The sequence below is a fragment of the Chamaea fasciata genome, unplaced genomic scaffold (assembly GCF_029207755.1).
Source record: "Chamaea fasciata isolate MVZ Bird 193981 ecotype frontalis unplaced genomic scaffold, bChaFas1.0.hap1 SCAF_21, whole genome shotgun sequence".
Taxonomy (NCBI): Eukaryota; Metazoa; Chordata; class Aves; order Passeriformes; family Sylviidae; genus Chamaea; species Chamaea fasciata.
In genome coordinates, this window is record NW_027094106.1 from 3,232,818 (window position 1) to 3,253,511 (window position 20,694).

A 20,694-nucleotide genomic window follows, 5' to 3' on the forward strand; every position below is an offset into this window, starting at 1 on the left:
GGCTTCTCCAGCAGCTTCCAGCCAGCTTTCACAGGAGCCTGTGGCCCGTGTGAAGATTGGGATGAGCAAAGCAGGCAGGGGAAAGGTCACAGAAAGGATTTCTCCAAACCCCCAGCCCCTGTTCAGTGTATTTCACAGAAACACAGAATCCTGGAAAGGTTTGTGTTGGAAGGTTTCTTCTAAGCTCATCTTGTTCCATCCCCTTGCCACGGGCAGGGACACCTTCCACTTGCTCCAAGCCCTGTGCAACCTGGCCGTGATCAATGCTCCATAGTGCAAGAGCCACAGTTCTGTTTGCTGCTGCATTCCAGGCTGCATCTGGAAAAATGCAGCCAGGAGGGTGAGGAGAGGGATTATCCACTTCCGCAGGTGAGATGAGGGCTGGAGGGCTGTGTGGGGGTCCCCTGTGCAGGGCAGCAACTTCAGCTCCAGAAGGATCCAGCTGAGAGCACCGGGACAGTTGAAGCAGGAGTCCATGGCATATGTGGGGATGCCGAGAAAGATGAGTTTGCCCAGCCTGGAGAAGAGAAGGCTGGGATGGGATCGTGTGGCTGCCTAGAGATATCTCCTGGAAGGGTGAGCAGCAGGTGGAGTCAGGCTCCCCAGGGCACTGTGTCTTGCTTTGGACCCCTCATTGCAAGAAACAGACAGGAGCAAGTCTGGAGGCCACTGGAGGCCCCCAGGCTGGTTGGAGTCCTGGAGCTCAGACATGCCAGGAGAACTGGAGAGTGTTGGGAAAAAACCCTTTTTCTGACCCAGAGATGGGGCTCCTGAAAGGGGTTTTAAAAGATTTTATTCCATTTTCAGTCTCATGAGAAAGGTGAGACAGTACAGATGTTACAATTCACACCATCACAATCAGAAGCCAACTATTTCCTAATTACAACACATTATAAGCATTCCTCGGCCTATCAGCTTTTGCCACACAATGCTACAAATGCTTCTAAGCCTGTCATCTAAAAATACCTCACATGGGTCCTACTAGGATACATTTTCCATAGTTCCATTTCTCCAAAATATCTACTCTATTTGCAAGGTGATAATTTGAAACTTGTTTCTAGTTCCACTTCTTTCTCAACAATGTCTGTCCTATTCCCTGGCCTTTCTAAGTCAGCATGCTTTTTCTCAGAGACTGTACAGGACTATGTGAGCCTTCTGTCAGGCTTTGAGAATTCTCTACAAATCCATTTCCCACAGGAGACAACTGGGCTTGCTCCACCTAGAGAAGAGCAGGCACAGGAGGGGTCCCACTGCTGACAGCAACCATCTCATGGCAGGACACAGAGAGCGTGGGGCCAGATTTTTCAAGGAGGTCCATGGTGGTGGGATGAGAAGCAATGGATCTAAGTTGGAATGTGGAAATTCAAGTTAGAAATAGAGCTTTGCTTTAACATGAGCTTGATCAATCACTGGGACAGGTGCCCAGAGAGAGGCTGTGGAATTTATCTTCTTAGGGGTGTTCAAGACTTGACTGGACAAAGACTTGCTTGAGCAGGGTTTGGATCAAATGGCCTCCAGAAGTCCCTCCCAACCTAAATTGTTCCATCACTCCGTGATTCTGTGGCTCTCCTTGGAGGTGCATAGGGGAGCCAACAGACACAAGGGGAAGGTAGGGAAACCAGATTTTAAAAAAAAAAAAAAAAAAAAAAAAAGCCACAACAGCCTGAGTGTGTTCAAAGATGAAAAAAAAAAAAAAAAAAAAAAGAAAAAGAAGTTGTGGGACCTCCATTCCTTGACATTCACAGCTGGCCCCATTGTGACCCTAAAGTCCATTCAAGTTTTCACTGTTTTGGTGCTGAGGCCAAACTAGAGGCACCCAGAGGTACTCCTGATCTTGGATACCGTGTCTCCAATTCTCTGCAGACTCCCCATCCCCAGCCCTCACATCTTAGTTCTGGGCCCCACACAGCCAGCCCAGCTGGGGGGGTTTGCCCTTTCAGGGTTAACAGCTGTTTTGGGCCTTGTCCCCCCCAGCACTTTCCCCTGGGCCTGTGAGGTCAGTTTAAACTCAGCCCTAGAACTCCAGTCCTCATCTGAGCCACGCTGGGGGCACAGTGGGGGACTCCAGTTCCCTCTCTGGCCACTTTTTCTGGATGGATCTCAGACTTACTCAGTGGATGGTTTATTTCCTGGATGGACTGCTCCCATCCCTGCTGTAGCACATTTCCAGCCCTGCCCTCTGCCCTGTGTCCCTTCACCAAGGATCCTGGATCCAGCTGACTGTTGGCCTCACAGGGAGCCCACGCTCAGCCCTTTCCACTGTGCTTGGACCTGGCAGGACAGACATCCCCTCCTCAGCTCACCCCTGGCTCCCCACCTCTCACCAAGCTAGCAGAGGCAACACTGAAGGGTTCAGATGGAACTTGATCACAGAATCATGGAATTGTTAATGTTGGAAAAGACCTCTCTGATCAGTAAGTCCAACTCTCTACCCAGCATCACTGTGTTCACCAACAAACCATGTCCTCAAGTGTCACATTCACGTTTTCTGAATGTTTCCAGGGACGGTGACTCTACCACTGCCCTGGGCAGCCTGTTCCAGTACTTGACAACCTTTTCCATGAAGAAATTTTTTCTGATATCTAATCTAAAACTCCCCTGGTGCAACTTGAGGCTATTTTCTCTCATCCTGTCAATCCAGGAATCCCTTACCAGGGATCCATTATTTTGGTGAGGTCTGGATGCCACTGTCTATCAAGGCCTGCAAGTGGCACTGCTTGATTTCCACACTATGGAAAGTTTGGTGGGAACCTCAGCTTGACCTTGGATGGCTGTGAACAGCAGGTGCGGAGCTGTGCCATGGAATAAAAGTCTGATCAGAAACCAACACAGAAGAAGAAGGTAGAAGGGCCACATCTTTATCTTCTTAAATTTGATTTGAAAAGGTTATGGAGCTTCCTAGACCCTCTGGCAGGAAGAACAGCCCTCCCAGGGCATTTGTCCAGAGAGCGTTTTGATCCAGAAGACAGACAAAGTCCTGGTCAATATTTCTGGAACTGAAGGTGGATCTGTAGGGACTCCCCAGGCCAAGGATGGGGATTGGGAAGGAGAATGGCAAAGGGACCCATAGAGACCTGTTTGTTAACTGGAGCCCCTGCTCAGAGCACGCAGACTGGGGTGCCAGGGGACCCTGGCTCCAGCCCAATGAGTGATCCTAAAACCTGCCAGTGGAGAGTTAGTGAGCAGGCACTTCTCTTGAGGAGCTGTCCTCAACTTTCCGAGGTCATGCTTGGGACTGGTCACATAGACCTCTCCTCCTTTGCTTAGTTTCTGTGTATCCTTAAAAAGCTGGGTCTCTCCACTCCATTTCAACCACAGCTCTCCAGATTTTGCTCCAAGTGTGCAATTCACATGTAGTGTTTATGTAGGGACAGTCAATGACTGAAATTCCTCAGCATGTACCTCTCTGGCTGGAAGGACATGTGTCCCTCTCCTCGGCTGTGCTGTCATGGGATCTGGAAACTGCTCGAGTCACGCTCTGCAAGTGCCTCCTTGTGCCTGTACAAATGATGAGTGTAAGCACACGTGGGTGTGTGCAGGGCCTATAAAGGCAGCGTGGGCAGCTCAGCATGGGAGGGTGCACTGCTGGGTTCCTGCTCTCTGCGCAGCTGTGCTGGCACGATGGGTGAGTTTCCTGCTCAGCTGCACCTCACTGCAGCGTGGGGCTGGGCTCAAAGGAGACCTCACGGGGTGAGTATGCCAAGGCACAGAGAATGATGAGCAGGACAGCAGCTGTGAATTTCCCTGGGAGCAGGAGGGGTGCCAGAGCAAAGCACCAGCACTGAAGGACACACACGCTTGGTGCCAGCCTGTGCCTGCCCCAGGCTACCTGTCCATACTTTATCTCAGAGATTGCATATAGATGCACAGGACTATGTGAGCCTTCTGCCAGGCTTTTAGAATTCTCTACAAATCCATTTCCCACAGGAGAAAACTGGGCTTGCTCCACCTAGAGAAGAGCAGGCACAGGAGGGGTCCCACTGCTGACAGCAACCATCTCATGGCAGGACACAGAGAGCGTGGGATCAGATTTTTCAAGGAGGTCCATGGTGGTGGGATGAGGAGCAATGCATCTAAGTTGGAATGTGGAAATTCAAGCTTTAACATGAGCTTGATCAATCACTGGGACAGGTGCCCAGAGAGAGGCTGTGGGATTTATCTTCTTAGGGGTACTCAAGACTTGACTGGACAAGGACTTCCAACATCCTGTCAAGGGAGGTTAATGTGGAGACCCAAGCTTCATCCTGGTCCTTTCCCTCCATGACCAATGCATGTGGCACGTGTGGTTGCTCAGGGATCCTGCCCCAGGCATGGTGGCATCTCCCCCAGGAGCTGAGTGAGCACAGGGTGTAGGGGGGGGGCTGTTGGTCAGCACACAGGGTGTGGGTTTGTATCCCTGTGTGGGCCAGGAAATCTCCTCCAGTCTGCTTGGGAGCAGTGCAGGAGGACCCATGGTGATGGGCATTTTCCTCCCCAGGGCTCCAGGCTGGGACACCCTGGCTCCAGCGGGACCTTGTCCTCCTGCCCATCGTGGTGGCAATGCTTCTCCTCTGTGCCAGTGCTGGCCCTGCACCCACTGCCAGCTCCAGGAGTGGTGAGTAGAGGGTGGGAGGGGGGCACTGCCTGGGCACCGAGGGGCAGAGCAGCACACTCAGGTCTGCTCTGGGCTGGGGAAGGTGAGCAAACACCCCAAGGCATGCACAGCATGGGAAATCCTCAGGCACACAACCCCTGGGCCACGGCTTTCACAGCCTGACTCCTGCCAAATCACCCCCTTGGTGGGTCTGTGCTGAAACCAACAGGTGTTTGCCAAAACATCCCAGCTTGGAAGGATTGCTGTGCCATGTTTGTAAGGCTCAGTTTTAGGAGAGATCCCCCTAGCTATCTGGCTTTTTGTTTAGCTCTAGTGGATTAGGAACATCCCCTTCCTCCCTTTAAGGATTGCAAGACCCCAGAGTTTCATGGGTTGAATTGGAATTACCCACAGCAAATTGTCTCCCATCAGACACAAACCAAGGAAAACAAATTAGACGGCAAATTAGTTTGGCTAGTAAGTCATGAGAGATCAGATAAATTATAACAAGCTGGGGGAAGAGACCTCACGTCATCTGGAGGAGGTGGGGGAGGAAATAAGTCTGTGTCTTCCCCTTCCTGCTTTCTAAAGGAACGGTTGAACATATCAGGTTGAACGTAAGACCAAGGCCGAACTCAGCCTTCTTATCCAATGCCATGAGCCCCAGGGAAAACATAAATTTTCACTACATATCCTCATCCAGTGGTGCATTTTGGATACTTCTGGTCCTTGTAAGATCTGCAGCTCAATATATCAAGGGTGTATGGGCCAGACATACTTGGAGGAAATAATTTTCAATCCTGGAGGTTTTTTCACCCTTTTATGCTTGCCATTGTAGGACAGGAAGGAAAGATGAGAGACTCCAAATATTTCAGAAGGCAAAGAGCATAGGAAAAAGGCTTTATTGTCTAATTCTTACTACCTTTTATAAGGTGTTCCCACACACACTTAACATGATTGGTGAATAGGGACGACACCTCTCTAATGCCACAGGTTAAACTAGAGAAACAGCAAAACACCACCTGGAGAAGGATTGTTTTGAGAAAGGAGAGTTGTTTGCCAAGATTGTTTTGAGAAGAGATTTTCTTGAGAAATTTTTCCTTGGGAAAAAGTCAGCAGGCTAAAATCTCTCAAACCCAGAAATATCAGGCCCACACTATGTTTATCAATATGCATTAGAAGGCTCCAAATGAAACAGCAAATCACGAGAAATAGGTTCCAGAGTTCTTACAGAGGCCACAGGCTCAGACACCTTCAGCTTCCCTGAGGATGAGCCAGTGGAAAAGCCACAGACAGAACTACTCCTTTTTGTCCTGAGCCCTCACCGACCTTCAGAAGCTCCTTGCTGTCCTGACAGACTCATGGACCTTCTCTCTCCCCCCTGCTGCAGCCACAGGGTTCCCACCCGACTGCAGCCGCCTGCGCAAGAACAGCCCCAGCGGCGTGTACGTGATCCAGCCGGCGCGGTCCCCGCCGCGCGTCGTCTGGTGCGACATGGACACCGAGGGCAAGGGCTGGACTGTGGTCCAGAGGAACTCCCACAACACCGAGCTGACGTGGAAGCAATCCTGGACCACCTACAAGTACGGCTTCGGGAACGTGCACAGCGACTACTGGCTGGGCACCGAGTACCTGCACCTGCTGACGCAGCAGGGCACGTACAAGGTGCGCTTCGTGGTGCGGGACAAGGCCAACGTCACCCACTACGCTGAGTATGACATCTTCAGGGTGGAGAGCGAGGCCAGCGGGTACCCGCTGAGGCTGGGCCGGCACTCTGGGGATGGGGATGACTACCTGACCCTCTACCACCCCAAGAAGGGGGGCATTCACGACAACATGAAGTTCAGCACGGTGGACAGGGACCAGGACCAGTACAGCGGGAACTGCGCCAAGAGCTACGGGGGGTGGTGGTACAACAGGTGCCAGAACGTCCTGCTCAACGCCAAAAACTACATTGTCTGGCCTGGATTCTGTGATAACGGTGACTGCGCGTCCTCCCTCATCCTGGTCAAACCCACAGATGTGTGTTGAGCGTGCCCAGCCCCGGGAGTGGGGGGGTGCCACCATCCCCAGCTCAGTGCCCCATTCCCATGCCAGTCCCAGTGCACATCCTGCTCTTGTCCACTGCTCCTGTTCCCTCACCAGCCAAAACACAGCAGCTCTGGGGCTCAGGAGCCATCGCCCGGAGTGCTGGGCACACGGGCAGCTTTGTCCAGTGCCAGGATGCTGGCTGGCACTGGGGCACAGGCATTGGTTTGGGGTGGGTGCACCCGCTCCCATCCTGGGGAGGGGGACATGGTGCCAGTTCCCTTGCCCTGCAGTCGGTGAACCCTGCTTTGCCCAGGCCCTGCTCCCTCCCTGGGCCCCGCACACCCCACAGCTCTGCTACCCACGGTGGGAGGAATCAGCTGCAATAAACCCTGGAGCCAGACTGTGCTGCCTCATGTCTACCTGCACACAGGTGTGGGGGGATCACTCTGTCCAGTCTTAAGGGTGACAGACTTAGGGGAAAGTGTGTTAGACAGTATTCCTTTCAATGGCTTGTTCCAGCCACTGCACACTGGACTGTGGCTGTAAGGGTGCAATAAGCCAACAGGGCCAGCAAAGCCCTGATCATACAAAACCCTCACTCATAGTTTGCCCCTGTTCATGGCTGGGTGGTTGCTCTGTGTTGGGAAAGAGAAGAAACCACCACAACCTGGAGTGTGGAGAGGGCAGTGGGCTCCCTGAGGGTGTGAGTGGTGTGGGTAACTCAGTGCCATCATTCCCTGCTGCAGACAGGGAATGTGTCTGTGTGTCCCCTTGTGATGCAGGGAAGTTTGAACTTGGGGCTTGAAAGAACCCACAGCTCCTCCCCTCACTCTGTGGAAGGAAAGCTGAGCTCAGGGAAGGTTTGTGGCTTGGAATGCTGAACAATATGGGACCCTGGAGCCAAGGTCTGTGACCAAGGTCCCAGGGCACCTGCAGAGCTGTGGCAGTGCATTGTTCCTGAGGAGCTATCGAGTTCTCAAGGAGCATTCTTTGGCAGCCTTGGAGGCACCTGCAGGTGGGTAGCACTGCTTCAGGGGAAGATGAAGATATGAGGGTGCTGCTGGTTGAGAAAAGCCTCCCAGTTGGAGCTGTCTTCAGAGTAGCACTTCTGGACTAAGAGATATGTCTGCTGGTTTAAAAAGGCATTGGTGCTCCAGCCTGGATGCACAACCTGACACAAGGGGAGAGGCTGGACAAAGGCTTGGGGCTCCTGGTAAACAGCATTCCACCCAGCAGCCAGCCCTGAGTCATGCTGAGCTGCATTCCTGGTCTCTGTTGGAAAGAGAATAGTTGCACTCAATGGTCCTTGTGGGTCCCTTCCAACTCAGAATACTGTGTGAATATTCACACAGTATTGAGTGCACCAGTGAGACATCTCCTGCTCTGGTCAGCACCACTAGACCAACATCCTCCCTCTGCTCAGCATCAGGAGACCACATCAGAGGTACCATGTCCACTGCTCAGCTGTCCAGTGCACAGTTATCACCGCCCTGGAGCACTTTCACACAGACCCAAGCTGATCCAGAATCTTGAAATTCTGGGATCCCTGCCATGTCAGGCTGTCTCAGCGCTCACACCAGCCCAGACAGACCAACCATATGGTGCTGTGTGGCTTTGCTGTTCTGTTGTACTTTCGTACTGTTGTTCCCTTCCACTCTCCCAGTTCCCTCCCAGCATCCACAAGGTTAATGAGGCAGGATGACACCGGCTTTCCAGGTGATGGCTGGCAGGGTTGAACTGACCTGGTGCTTCCCTCGCACCCTCTGCTTGCTGTTGGCTGTGTGATGCCACATTCCCTATTTGGAAGGTCCCCACCTTGGAATGCAGCCGCCTTCTTTAAATGAAAGTTCTGTCTCTAATGCCTCAGTTGAGTTGTATGAAAAAATTTTCCTTTGAAATCTTTTTCTTACTGCACCAGAAGCCTCAGGTGTGCTTCTGGCAGGAAATGGGCAGCAGTTGCAAGGAGTTCCCAAATAAATGAAGGACGCTATGCAGGTCTGAAAGTGATTTTATTCTCCAGTATGAACACAGACTGCAGCAGGGATGTGTTGTGGATATGGCCTGCCCTGGGCTCAGTATAGCTTAGGTTAGGTTAGTGTTAGGTTATTTTTAGGTATTAGGTTAGGTTAGCTGCTACTGATGGATGTTTTTCTGCTGAAAACATCTGTACCCACAAAGCAAAAAGAGCACAAGACCATGCTGATCAAAAGGGTTTTAGGTTTCTGAGCACAGAGTTCTCTCCAGAAGGAACATGCTTGGATACTGCAGTGTTTATAAACATGCATTCTAATAATATTTCCCCCCCAAAACCCACCACATGTGAATGACCAGAGACAGAGCCAGGAGCTTTGCTACTTTTCAGGACAGGAGGAAAACAAAGCAGTTCTTGATATAGGGGAACAACCCTATTCACCCCCTCATCATCAAACGGGCCCCAGCAGGGCACTGGGCTGGCCATGTGCCTTGTGTGGGCAGAAGGGGGAAGGAGCTCTAGTGGTATGGAATTGGTTTGATCAGGATGGCCGAGGCTCTGCAGTTCCCCTTGCACAGGCTGCCCCATGTCAGCCCCCCCTTGACGTTCAGCTGCACAGAGTAACAGGCCGAGTACCACCACCCGCCCCCGTAGCGTGAGGCACAGTTCCCCCTGTAGGTGTCCTGATCCCGGTCCTTTGTGGAGAACTTCATATTGTTGTGCACTTTCCTGGGATTGTCTGAATCCATGGCATCCTCTGCTGTCCCAGAGTGCGCTCCCAGCCTCAGCCGGTAGCCCTGGGACTCATCATCCAGGCTGAACAGGTTGTAGTCTGCAAACCTCATGTTGTTTGCAGCATCCCAGATGACAAACCTGACCTGGTAGATCTTCTGCCTGGTGATCTGGTGGATGTACTCGGTGCCCAGCCAGAACTCGGTGTGCACATTCCCAAAGCCGTGCTTGTAGGTGCTCCAGGACTCGGCCCAGGTGATGTCTGTGTCCTGCCGGTTCCTCTGGATGACGGTCCAGCCCCTGTCTGCCCCACTCATCTCGCAGGACACCATGATGGGGTGCAGCCCCACGGGCTGGATGATGTAGGGGCCACTGGGGCTGCCAGCTGGAACCTCGCTACAGTCCTTGGGCCAAGCTGGGGCAGGACAGAGGGGGATAGAACAAAAGCCTGGGCATCAGGACAAGACCGTGGGCAGGAGGGGGATTCACCTGGCCAGAGCACATGGGGATCACGAGCTCTTCCAGCCCAGAGAGGTCTGGAGGTGAGAGTGGGTTGGCCTCAACCCTCTGTTCCTTTTCTGTATGGAAGACCAACAGGAGTCAGCCCCATTGAAAGGCCCCAGACTGGCTGAGTCATGCTGATATCAGCCCAAGAGACTGAATACGGGCACCAGTGGGCTCCTTTGGGTCTCCTGACAAAGGGGTTGTGCCTACAGCAGGGTCATGCTGGGAGGAAGCTGAAGAGGACCTAGGCCCTGCCTGTGACTAAGGGAATGGGGAAAAATGATCCCTTCAAGCACAGAGCCACCCTTCCCAGCCAGCACAGTGCACACACACACAAACACACACACACAGCACTGCAGCCTGCCCTGGGCTGCATCCACCATCCTCCATCCTGGAGCAGAGCCAGGGCTAGGGACAGTGCACAGTCCTGCCCTACCCAGAGCTGGCTGAACACGGGCAGACAACACCCACAGGATGCTACCTACTGGTTCTCTTCAGAACACTCGATGAGGTGTTGGAGGGAGATTTCTTGAAGGTGTTCAGGGTTTGTGTGTGCACAGAATGTCCTGGCACAGCCAAGATGAGCAGGGAAGCAAGGAGCAGAAGACACTGAGCTGGTAGAAAGGAACAAGAAGAAAAGAAGAAATGTAACCATCCCTCCCCAGCACTGCAGTTAACGAGTCTGTGAGGTGCAGGAGGGCACTAAGTATGTTGGGCAGCATCAGGCTGCTCCCTGCAAGCTGCAAAGCTTGCCAAAGGGGTAGACAACCTGCCCTTTCCCCCGTGATCTGCTGTGGACAAATTAAACATGGGGCAGTTTTGGCCAGAGCAAACTACCCAACAGTTTCACTCCTGCTCCCTGGAGCAGGGGCCTGGCTGGGGTGAGCCAGAAGACAGGGGATGAGCACCTGGTGCTCAAAGAGCTGTCAAGTGCCCCAAAGGGCACCAATGCCACTGATCCCCATCCGCGTGCAAGAACCAGTGCACGGAGCCTCTCCCTCTTGCTGAGCTGCCCTGCCTTTGCTCTCCCCATTGCAGGCAAGGAGCACCCACTCCCCAGCCCTGTACTCACCCATTGCTGCCTGTGGAAATGCCCTCTGGAGCACAGAGCTCTGCAGTGGCTGGTGGCACAGAGGGATTTGTAGTGCCCTCTGCACTGGGCGGGCTGGGTGGGTCCCACCCCCCTTTTTCTGCTGGAAGAGACCAGGTTGGTTTCCTTTGTGCCTGCAGAAAACACCATCTGAGGTGGAGGTGCCTGTGGTTCTGGATTGCAAGGAAAATAATTCCCGTGCCAGCAAGAATCCTTGGAATGGTCTCTTCTGTGAGGGCTTAGTGACTTGGATGGAATTTCCCCTGGGAACAGCATATTTGAGAACTTTGAAGAGCATTGCTCAGCAAACACTTGGATGCCACAGTCACCAGCCAGGTGGAGAGCAAACATAGGTCTGTCCCTGCCTCCCACCACTGCAGCTGGTGCTGCCAGGTCAACGGGCTCTTGTTCAATCTGCTCCAGTCCAGCCTGGCTTTGGGTGGGGCAGCAGAGCAGCCCCAAGATCCTCAGGGAGGTGAGCTGTTGTGGGGCAGTGTTTGAAGCAACTGGTGAGTGCTGGGGTGCATGGCACAGGCAGAGGGTCCTGGTGGAGGGGTCTGTGTCTGGGGGAAGCAGGAGAAGTCTTGACTCCCCAGTGGGACACAGTCCTAACCTGAAAGGAGGCAGCTGAAGGGTGTGATGAAAGGTTTCTGTAAGGCAGATGAGACAGCTGTGGCCTCTGGGCACTGGGTTTGGGAGAGTGGCCATGCAGGATGAGAGGAAAGCAAGTGTCTGCCCAGGAGTGGAGTGAAAACAGGTGGATGGAGGGCAGCAACAGGGATCTGAGCATGAACAGAGGGGATCTAGGCATGCATGGAGGAAAAACAGGGGTTTGAGTGTGCACGGGGTGGGGGGGGTGAGGGATATCATGGTGGAACCCATAGGAACTGAGCACCCACAGAAGGGACAGTGGGACCTGAGCATCGATGGAGGTCAGCAGAGGGAATCTGAGGCCACCTGTTGTGAAAAAGAGGGATGTGAGCTTGCCCAGGGGAGAAAAGTCAGCACTAAAGAGATGCTGAAAGGACCAAAGGAGATCTGAGTACCCGAGGAGGGGAACAGATGAAATCTGGGTGCACACAGAAGGAAATGGAAGGCACAAGAGTGTACAAGGAGAAAAATGGTGATGATCTGTTTGTGCAAGGAGAACAACAGAGAAGTTCTAGGAGAGCACAACAAGGGGAATGAAGAGGATATGAAATCAGCTGGATAGGAATGGAGCACATCTGAGAGTGACTGGAAGTGAAGAGAATGAGTAAGAGGGGATCCAGAGAAGCACTCAGAGGGAACAGAGGGAATTTGGAAACACGCAAAGGTAGTTTGGTTGTAAGACACTTAGAAAAGATGGCATGGACGGGCAGTGCACAAAAGTAGACCTGATACAATACCTGGCATGATAAATCTGGCTGTGTTCAATGGGAACTTGTGAGATCACAGATTCCCCATAGTGTAATTTACCAGCATGGTCTGGCCCAGCTGAGCAAGAACTTGCACAGTCCAGGTTCACAAATAGTGTGGTTTAGGGAAGGAACAGGAAAGCAGATTCAGGACTGTTGGTGATAAATGCACTAACTATGCAGTGTTAACATGTATTATGACAGAAGGGACAGTAGCAGGGACCTATTAGCTAGTTGTAGTATACATAACTATTCCCAGGTCTGCTCCAATGCAGTTGGAGGTGTGAAGTTCAACCAGAGGCATCCTTTCAGGGCAGAAGGAGAGACACTGTCCATCTGCTGATCTCAGGCAAGCAGAGATACTTTTCCCTCCTCTTTTTGCCCTGAGATCCCACTTTGATACCATAATTTTTGGCCAGCTTTGCTCCAGACACTGCTCCATTGTTGGCCCTTGCTGGAGTCAGGGGCAGCCAAGGTACACATCCCTTGTATTTCTCAACCAGTCCCATTGATTCTTGACCAACTTAAGGCAGCTCTAAAGCAAGTCTGTCAAGTTAATACTTTTCTCCCCCACCCTGCACCATCACCATCACTGACAGCTCTGCAGCTCCAGCTGCAGCTGGAATGTCCACCCAGGGAAAGGAAAGGCTGCCCAGTACCTGGTTTTAATGTCTGTAAGCCCAAGAACCCAATATTTCTATCACAAGCATAATCCAGGTTTTCAGAACTCTTTATTTCTGTTTTAAGACTATTCCCATTCAAACGCCCAGCACAAGAAAAGCAACTGCAGAAATTTTGGTCCTCTGGGGTGGATCCATGTGCTAAAGTCCCCTACACTGAATCCAGGGATCTGGAAGGCTCTTGGGTAGCCTCCTGTCCACCTTTGTGGCGTGTCTGACGGACACAGAGGCGTTGCCAGATGGCCCTGGGAGAGAGAAGGAGGAATGGGGAGCAGGAAGGACACCCTATTCCCATTAGGGTGTATGTGGGGAGGACAGGGACACAAATGGGGCATTTGGAGGGCTCAGGGGGCAACTGAGTCCTCAGAGCAACTGATGGGCCTAAGGGTGAAGCTGTGATGTCCTGGGGGAAGCTGGGGTAACTGACTGTAACTGGTGCCCCCAAAGGGACAGCGAGGGTTCTAGGGAAAACAGGGGAAAGTTGCAGGGTTTCAGGGAAAATTAGGGAATCTGGGCGAAGTAAAGGCAGCCTGGAGTGCTACTGGGTGCAACGGGGAGATCCTGGAATAGGCCAGAGGCAGGAGATATGGAGGGTCCTGTGAATTCAGGAGTCCTGTCAGTCTTTGGCCCACCCTTGGATACCAGGCCGCCCTTGTACTTGCAGGGAATCCCAAGGGACTGAGAATCCAGAGGGGATAAGGAGTCCCATGCCGGTCTGTGAGGACCTCCAGAATCATGGGGGTTTTTAGAGTACAGTTGAGCAGGTCAGGAGTACTCACACCAGCAGCAGGACAAATACCATGGAGCCGACAGCCAGAGCCAGCCCCATGGCTGGAATGTGGGGCAGGGGGGTCTTGTCATCCACCCAGTGCAGCACAGTGCCGAACACAGCCTGGAGTCCTTTCTCTTCCTCCACACTTCCCTCTGACACTGTGGGGACCCAGACCCTCAGGTCATGGGGCCCTGTAGGAATGTACCCCCACACCCAAGCAGTTGTTTCCATGTAGGGGAAGGTTTTAAGACTCACCCCAAAACCTTTTAAGGGAAGGACACTAGAAGTTTCTTTCCTCTCCTGTCAGTAATTAGCTCAGTGCCAAGATAAAAACACTGATAGGTGTCTTTACCTGTTCCTCAGATAAGCAGCTATTCTCTATTGGGCTGTTTGCCATGAAAACCCACCTAAATCATCCAATTCTTAAGGGAGAGGACAAGGCTTCTCAGAGCATTCTCAAGGTGTTGTATCAGATGTGTGGGACCTGTCCCTACACTGTGCTTGGCTTTGTTTTGTTTTTTGTATTATTTTCTTCCTTTATTAAAATATTTTTGCTTTTTCAAGACAAACTCGGCCATGCCATCTCGCTGTTGATTTAAGCCATTTTCTGTGAGGTGCTGGACACCCTCAGAGGTACTGAGAGATTCAATAGGGCCCTGCACCCAGGGACCAGCTACTCCTGCAGCTCTTGCTCCAGCCACAGACCTGGCTGTCCCCAGAGACTCAGGCACCTGGGGGTCCCTGCTCCACCCCACATACTCCCAGAGGAGTCAGGCCCCAGGGAACACATTCTCTAACCCACCTGTCCACCATGAAGCCAGGTGTCCTGGCACCCTGCTCATGCCCTTCCTGTGGAGCCAGGTGTCCCAGCTCTGCTCCACTTTTTGAGGTTTTGGGGTGATTTTGGGGGGGATTTTTAAAAATTTTGGGGGTTTTGGGGGGGGATTTTTTGAAGCTTTTGGGGGGATTTTTTTAAGGTTTTTTTTAGGTCTTGGGGAGGTTTTGGGAGGTTTTTTGGGGGATTTTGGGGGGATTTTTTGAAGTTTTTGGGGCATTTTGGGGGGATTTTGGGGGGTTTGGGGGATTTTGGGGGGGATTTTTTGAAGGTTTTTTTTTTAGGTCTTGGGGAGGTTTTGGGGGTTTTTTGGGGATTTTGGGGGGATTTTTTGAAGTTTTTGGGGCATTTTGGGGGGATTTTGGGGGGGTTTTTTGAGGTTTTTTTTAGGTTTTGGGGGGGTTGGGGGGGTTTTGGGGGGCTCTTTGAGGGATTTTTTTTGGGGGGGGGATTTTTGGAGGATTTTTTTGGAGGGTTTTTTTGGGTTTGCTGCTCCCTGCCCCCAGGGCACTGAGGTGCCCAGGCTCACCGTTGAGGTAGAAGAACTTGCGGATAATGGGCTTGGAAGGTTCCCCCACGCGACAGGCGACGGTTCCTGGGGCAGGTTCCTCGATGGTCAGGCTGAAGGGCTTCTCTGGGTCCCCCTTCACCTCCTTGAACAGGCTCATGTCCTGTGTGCGCAGCTGGGGCACGGGGGGACACATCACACCAGAGCACCAGGCACTGGGCACTTGCATACCAAGGCACCTGTGTCCTGCACATGCTTGAAATGTCCCCCTCCTGCTTCTTGTACTCCTTGCTGGTGCAGGTGCACACACCTCCCCTCCCACAGGCATGAAAACCCACAGCCAGGGTGTACACAAAAGTCACTTCCTGCACACGCAGGAGCAGCTTCTTCCCTGTGAGTGTGGTGAGGGCCTGTGGAGCAGAGCATCTCATCCCCCACAAGAGCTCATCAGTTGTTTGTTAACTCAAACAGGACAATCTGTCCTGTAATGAGTTGTTTTTGCACCACTGGGTTAGCACCGGTCCAGCATCTCCCGAGTGCTAATAAACACCTCACTGTCAAAGTGAGACATGGAAGACAGCTGGATTTCTGACTGACAGCAAGTAGAAAGCTTCCATGCATTTTCCTGGAAATGTGTGGAGTTTCTCCCATGAATAGGGACACCTATTCCCCAGTTAATCCCCCAGGGGTTGAGTGAAGGAATCTGTGTGCATTATTGTCATCTTGGTGGTAAGTTACATTTGGCTCCTATTCAATAATATTTATTTTGCTAGCTTTAATATAAATACCTTGATATAGTGCACTGTGTTCTATATTATGCTGTAATCTACTAGTAGTTACTTTAATTTTATACTGTGTAGTAAGTAATTCTGAATAAAATATTTCATCTATTTTGCCTGTTCATTTGTTTATTAAATAATTTATTTTTATAAATATATCTGATTTGCCATCATTAGGACTTGTGGGCCAAAATAATTCCTAAGATTTACGCTGTTGCCAAATTCTGAGTCTTAGAAAGGATTTACCTTCATCTGAACCCATCTCTCTGAAAGAGTTTAAATACAGAAAGAAATCCTTTCTGACCCTCAGACTCAGCAGCAAGGCTTCTTCAACAAACTTTGTCTGAAGCTTCACTCTCCCCACGACATCCTGGCACAGGCTGCACAGGTAAGATGTGTCTGCCCCATCCATGGAAGTGTCCAAGACCAGGTTGGTTGGGGCTTGGAGCAGCCTGGGCTAGTGGAAGGTGTCCCTGCACACCTCCCAGGGGATTGGAATGACATGAGCTTTAAGGCCTTTTCCAACCCAAACCACCCTGTGATTTTATGGTTCCACTCGTGCACATGGATCTGCGAGCACACAACTGCCTGCTACTCCTGTGCACCCTTCACATGAGCAAGCATCCTGAGCATGCTCACACAGCTGCTGTTTCTAGCACAGACAGCTGCTGTGGCAGCAGCCACCAAAACTACAGCAGCCCCCCTCAGAACATCCACCCACACCCTTGCAAGACCACGTGCAACTCACATTTGGGACAAACATCCAGGTGACGGGCACGCCGGTGGGGACAGGGAAAGGCACGCTGCAGCGCAGCACAATGGTTTCATCCGTGTAGGTCCACAGGTCCTGCACTGGGAGCATGGACAGGCTCATGAGCTCACATCTGCACGTGCACTGACCGAGGGGATGGTGCTCCTGTGCTGGCTGCAGGGATGGGCAGGGGTGCACCTGGGCGGGAACGCTCAGAGGGCCACCATGGGTGGGAAACGTGGGGAGTCCCCAGAGATTTTTGTGGTGGAATCCTGTCTTTTGGATCAACTTTGCTCACTATAAGCTACCCGCCCCCAATGTATGACCACCCTTGCTGAGCACACATTCCGCATTCTTCTAGCCCTGACCTTTAAAAGCAAAGTTAGACCATTTGATCTCAATCAGCACCAGATGTGTGACTGGGAGTCACTCAGGTGCCACCAAACATAAAAAAATAGTACAAAAAGTAGCCCAAAAATGGGGGGAAGTGGAGGAAGATTTCCTTACCCTTAACACAACAGTCCCTCATGGCCCCGTACCTGGGCAGTCCAGGCCAAACTGACAGTCCCCAAAGCTGCAGGAAGCACACCGGAATACACGGGCAGCTGGCTGGAATCCTGGGAAAGAGAGACTTGGTGGTCCCAGGGAAGTGGGACATGTACTAGGAGACAGGGGGAGGGCAAGACAGAGGGACAGGCACTCACCACAGGGTGGGATGCAGGCTGGAGCTGGTGGGGAGGAAGCAGCATTAGACTGGGCATCACTGGGGACCCACATCCTTGTAATGAGCTGTCAGGACTCAGGCCTTGTCCAGCCCAGATGGGGTCCCTGGCAGTTTCTCTAGGACAGGGGTTCCCAGGGTGGCCCCAAACCTTTCTCCAGCCGGCTCAGCTTTGCCCAGATTGTGTTGACAGCTTCTTGCAGAGACTCTTTCAGTGACTCTGGTGTGTCCCAAATGTCCAGGTAAGACAATGTGCCCTGCCCCTGGTCCCCATAAACCTTTTCCAGACCACACAGATCCCTTATACAACTAACCTTGATTCCATATATCCCTCCTGAAGTCAGATATATTCCCAAACATCCCCTCAAACTCCCCAAGAAGCTGTATATGTTGAAACCCATATATCCTCAGGATTCCCCAAATATCCCTTTACAGCTCCCAGACCTTCATATATCCTATATTTCACCTCCACCCCATCCCCCTTCAAAGCCTCCACATCCCACCCCCCCACCCTTGGCCCATGTCTCATGTCCCATGTCCTGTGTCTCATGCCCCCCACTCTGCTCACTCTTTCCACTTTTCTCCTCTACAGAATACAGAGCATCCATGACGATTTCCCGAAGTTCCTCACGCTGTCCTGACCCTGGAACCAGTACAGGGACACAGGAATCAGTATGGGGTTAGGGCTGGAGTTTCAGGGATGGGAAGTTCCAGTAAGATCTGGGGGTTTCTGGGGGTTTCTGGAGTCCTGAACAAGATTTAAGGGATACTGGGAAAGGTCAGGTGTCCCTGAGGATTCCTAAGGTCCTAGGTAGGGCCAAGGTCCCCCCAATGTGTCCTTGGTCATGGTTGGGTGATTCTCAGGGTTCCAGGCAGATTTGGGATTCCCAAAGGTCCTTGGGGCCAAATCAGGACTGAGAAGACCTTGGCATGGCTGTGAGTCCCCAGGACGCTTGTCTGGGGTGGGTCCCTAGGGTCCCCGACTTCCTGGGATCCTGCTCAGTGTCAGTGTGAGGGCCTTGGTTGAAATGGGAAGCCCCAGAGGGCTCTGGGGTGCTGTTCAGGGAGGGGATCCCCTTTGGGATGGATGTCCCTGGTGGAAAGGAGGGCAGGATCCCTGTTGGGTTTGGTGTCCCTAGGGACTCATGACATACCTACAGTGATGGAGGCAAGTGGCTTAGCAGCCTCAACAAGGGCCTCAAGGCATTGTTTATGTTTGGGGTTATCAACAAAGACCCCAGTAATGTCACGGCAAAGCCGTGCCCGCTGAAGGGGGGGCCCGAAGCAGAGCAGGCAGGGGTGCACACCAGGGAGGCAGGACATCAGAACCCACAGCCAAAAGCCAGGGTTCCTAGGGTGCCAGGGGGCTAACATCAGCATCACGGCCACAAACCACCACCCCATGACCCCAAACCTAGCACACAGGTGCCTGAGTTCCCTGGACAAAGGCGGGGTTCGGAGGCAGAACCTGAGTGCCTGGGTTGCCAGGGAACCAGATAAAGTGGGAGGCCACACTGAGCTCACACCAGCGAAAGGTGTGGGCAGAGGCCAGCAAGGAAGGTGTAAGCCTCACATTTGAGCAAGGAGAACTGAGCCAGCCCAAGGCTGCAGCAGCACAGCTGCCAAATGTGTCTGGGACTGTGCAGGACACAGTGTTTGTATGTGTGTCCTAAGGACATGCTTCTGCCTCTCCTCTATATTGTATTCCTGAGTAGAGAAATACACACCTGGTGTGATGCAAGGTATTAGATCATTCAGATCTCCAAAACAGAGAGGGAGAGAAAGAAACTACAAAATATTGTCATTAGCTACAAAGCAAAAGACTCAGAAAGCAGCTGTTGGATTTACAGGGACAAGAGTTCCTAACACAGGAAGCAACATGTGAAAGTGTTTGCAGGTGAAAAACAAGCATGAGGCTGATTTGTATGAAACCCCAGCATCGCTGAAGGCAGAAGATGCTGTAAGAGCTGACTTGGCATGTGTCAAAACATTTAATAAATGCAAATTGCCATTTCCATCCAGCTTGCAAATGTTCACTCTCATCCCTTTCCTGTTAATGAGCACTGAGATAGAGGCCCATCACCAGCAGCCATGGTCACCGTGCAGGTGTCTGACAAAGCACACGGTGGCAAAAATGACAAGATGGTCCAACAGCCCAGGCTCTTCAAACCTAATGTTTGCCAACTCTCCCCTGCAGAGCAGAAACCAAGGTGAACGCAGGAAATATTTGAGACCTTGACAGGTCCTGTAGATGCCACAACACCTCCGCCAGCAAAGAACTTCCTGAGCTTCAGCTGGTCTTGGGAAGGGATTTCTTCAAGCCTCTGCCCTTCCCAGCTGCCCCAGCATGCAGCAGAGCAGCACTGCTGAGCAAGGCAACAGATAGAAAACCAGCCCTGGTCGATGGCCCTGAGCCACCGGCACCAGAGCCCAAAGGATGAGTGAGGCTGTTAACCTCCAGACAGAAACACACTCCTGACTGCTGAGGCAGAGCAGGCAGCATGGTCTGTACTGCCCCTCGGTACTCCAGACTGAGATTTTAACTATCAGAGAAAAAAAATGATGTCATGGTATTTTTTTATGATGCCGGGAAGGCAAAACGGATGGTTGGGACCTATTCTAAAAAGGGGGGAGGAGTGTCCTCTCCTTCTGTACTTACTAGAGAGGCACCTTCCGTACAGGAAGAATTCCCTTCAAAAATCCTGTAGTTCAGAATTGAAACTTGCATGCTTTTATTTGATCTGAATTTCTTGACCTGTCTTTTATAATAGATGCTCCCACAACACTGTGGAAAAATTGCAAACTCCAGAACTCTCTTGTGTGTTTATTTCCCTGTAATATTTTGACTCTTAGACAGTGAGCTAGTCTGCTTAGCAGGGGAAAAAAACCAACCAAGCCAACAAAAATCTCAAAGGAAAACACCAAACTCCCCCAAATGGGACTCTGAACTGGTCTTAATCCAGTGGTTTGTGATGTGGACCAGAGGGAATGCTCTCTACCAGGCATCCTAGTCACAGAGGGGGTAGAAACAGCTGCTTTGGACTTCCAGAGCTGCGGTTGGCTCTGTCTCCCAGGTGTTTGCCTGGAGCACTGTTTGAACTCCTTCTCCATCAAACAGTCCCAGTGCAGCCTCTCTTGGCAGGTGGGTGTGGGATTTTTAGATAATCCTTTGGGGAAGAGCTCCAGGGGTTCCCATGGCTGCAGGGCAGCACCCCATGAGGTCACAATGCAATGGGTGGGTGCCCAGCACTCGGTGCTCTGTCAGCACACAGCTGTGGCAGCCAGAGCAGGTTTGTCCTGGATCCTCTTGGGCAGCACCCTGAGGCAGAGCTGCCCCAGTATCCCCAGC

At 52.0% G+C, this 20,694-nt stretch overlaps 3 protein-coding genes across 3 annotated transcripts; 1 reads left to right on the top strand and 2 right to left on the bottom strand.

Moving 5' to 3' along the window:
• Positions 1-3,582: 3,582 nt before the first annotated feature.
• LOC136300011 (fibrinogen-like protein 1-like protein) lies at positions 3,583-6,688 on the top strand. Its single transcript, XM_066202099.1, has 3 exons — positions 3,583-3,625; positions 4,478-4,594; positions 5,964-6,688. The coding sequence occupies exons 1-3, from the start codon at positions 3,622-3,624 to the stop codon at positions 6,602-6,604; spliced, it is 762 nt and encodes a 253-aa protein (XP_066058196.1). The 5' UTR covers positions 3,583-3,621; the 3' UTR covers positions 6,605-6,688.
• Positions 6,689-8,596: 1,908 nt separating this feature from the next.
• LOC136299854 (fibrinogen-like protein 1-like protein) lies at positions 8,597-11,071 on the bottom strand. The gene is made up of 3 exons (XM_066201838.1): positions 10,885-11,071; positions 10,298-10,426; positions 8,597-9,723 (listed from the first exon to the last, which is right to left on the bottom strand). The coding sequence occupies exons 1-3, from the start codon at positions 10,886-10,888 to the stop codon at positions 9,095-9,097; spliced, it is 762 nt and encodes a 253-aa protein (XP_066057935.1). The 5' UTR covers positions 10,889-11,071; the 3' UTR covers positions 8,597-9,094.
• Positions 11,072-13,754: 2,683 nt separating this feature from the next.
• SPACA6 (sperm acrosome associated 6) lies at positions 13,755-18,668 on the bottom strand. The gene is made up of 8 exons (XM_066202221.1): positions 18,500-18,668; positions 17,914-17,988; positions 17,497-17,565; positions 17,329-17,352; positions 17,164-17,241; positions 16,622-16,725; positions 15,116-15,269; positions 13,755-13,909 (listed from the first exon to the last, which is right to left on the bottom strand). The coding sequence occupies exons 1-8, from the start codon at positions 18,666-18,668 to the stop codon at positions 13,755-13,757; spliced, it is 828 nt and encodes a 275-aa protein (XP_066058318.1).
• Positions 18,669-20,694: the final 2,026 nt, after the last annotated feature.

Excerpts from the sequence above, each read along its gene's own strand:
- LOC136300011 (XM_066202099.1), top strand. Across the intron at positions 4,595-5,963 it reads CACTGCCAGCTCCAGGAGTG|CCACAGGGTTCCCACCCGAC; the intron begins GTGAGTAGAGGG and ends CCCCTGCTGCAG.
- LOC136299854 (XM_066201838.1), bottom strand. Across the intron at positions 9,724-10,297 it reads GAGTGTTCTGAAGAGAACCA|CTTGGCCCAAGGACTGTAGC; the intron begins GTAGGTAGCATC and ends GTCCTGCCCCAG.
- SPACA6 (XM_066202221.1), bottom strand. The coding sequence starts at position 18,668 with ATGTCCTGCCTCCCTGGTGTGCACCCCTGCCTGCTCTGCTTCGGGCCC. Across the intron at positions 17,566-17,913 it reads AGAGGAGAAAAGTGGAAAGA|AGTCACTGAAAGAGTCTCTG; the intron begins GTGAGCAGAGTG and ends GGGACACACCAG. Across the intron at positions 17,353-17,496 it reads GCTGAGCCGGCTGGAGAAAG|CTCCAGCCTGCATCCCACCC; the intron begins GTTTGGGGCCAC and ends CCTCCCCACCAG.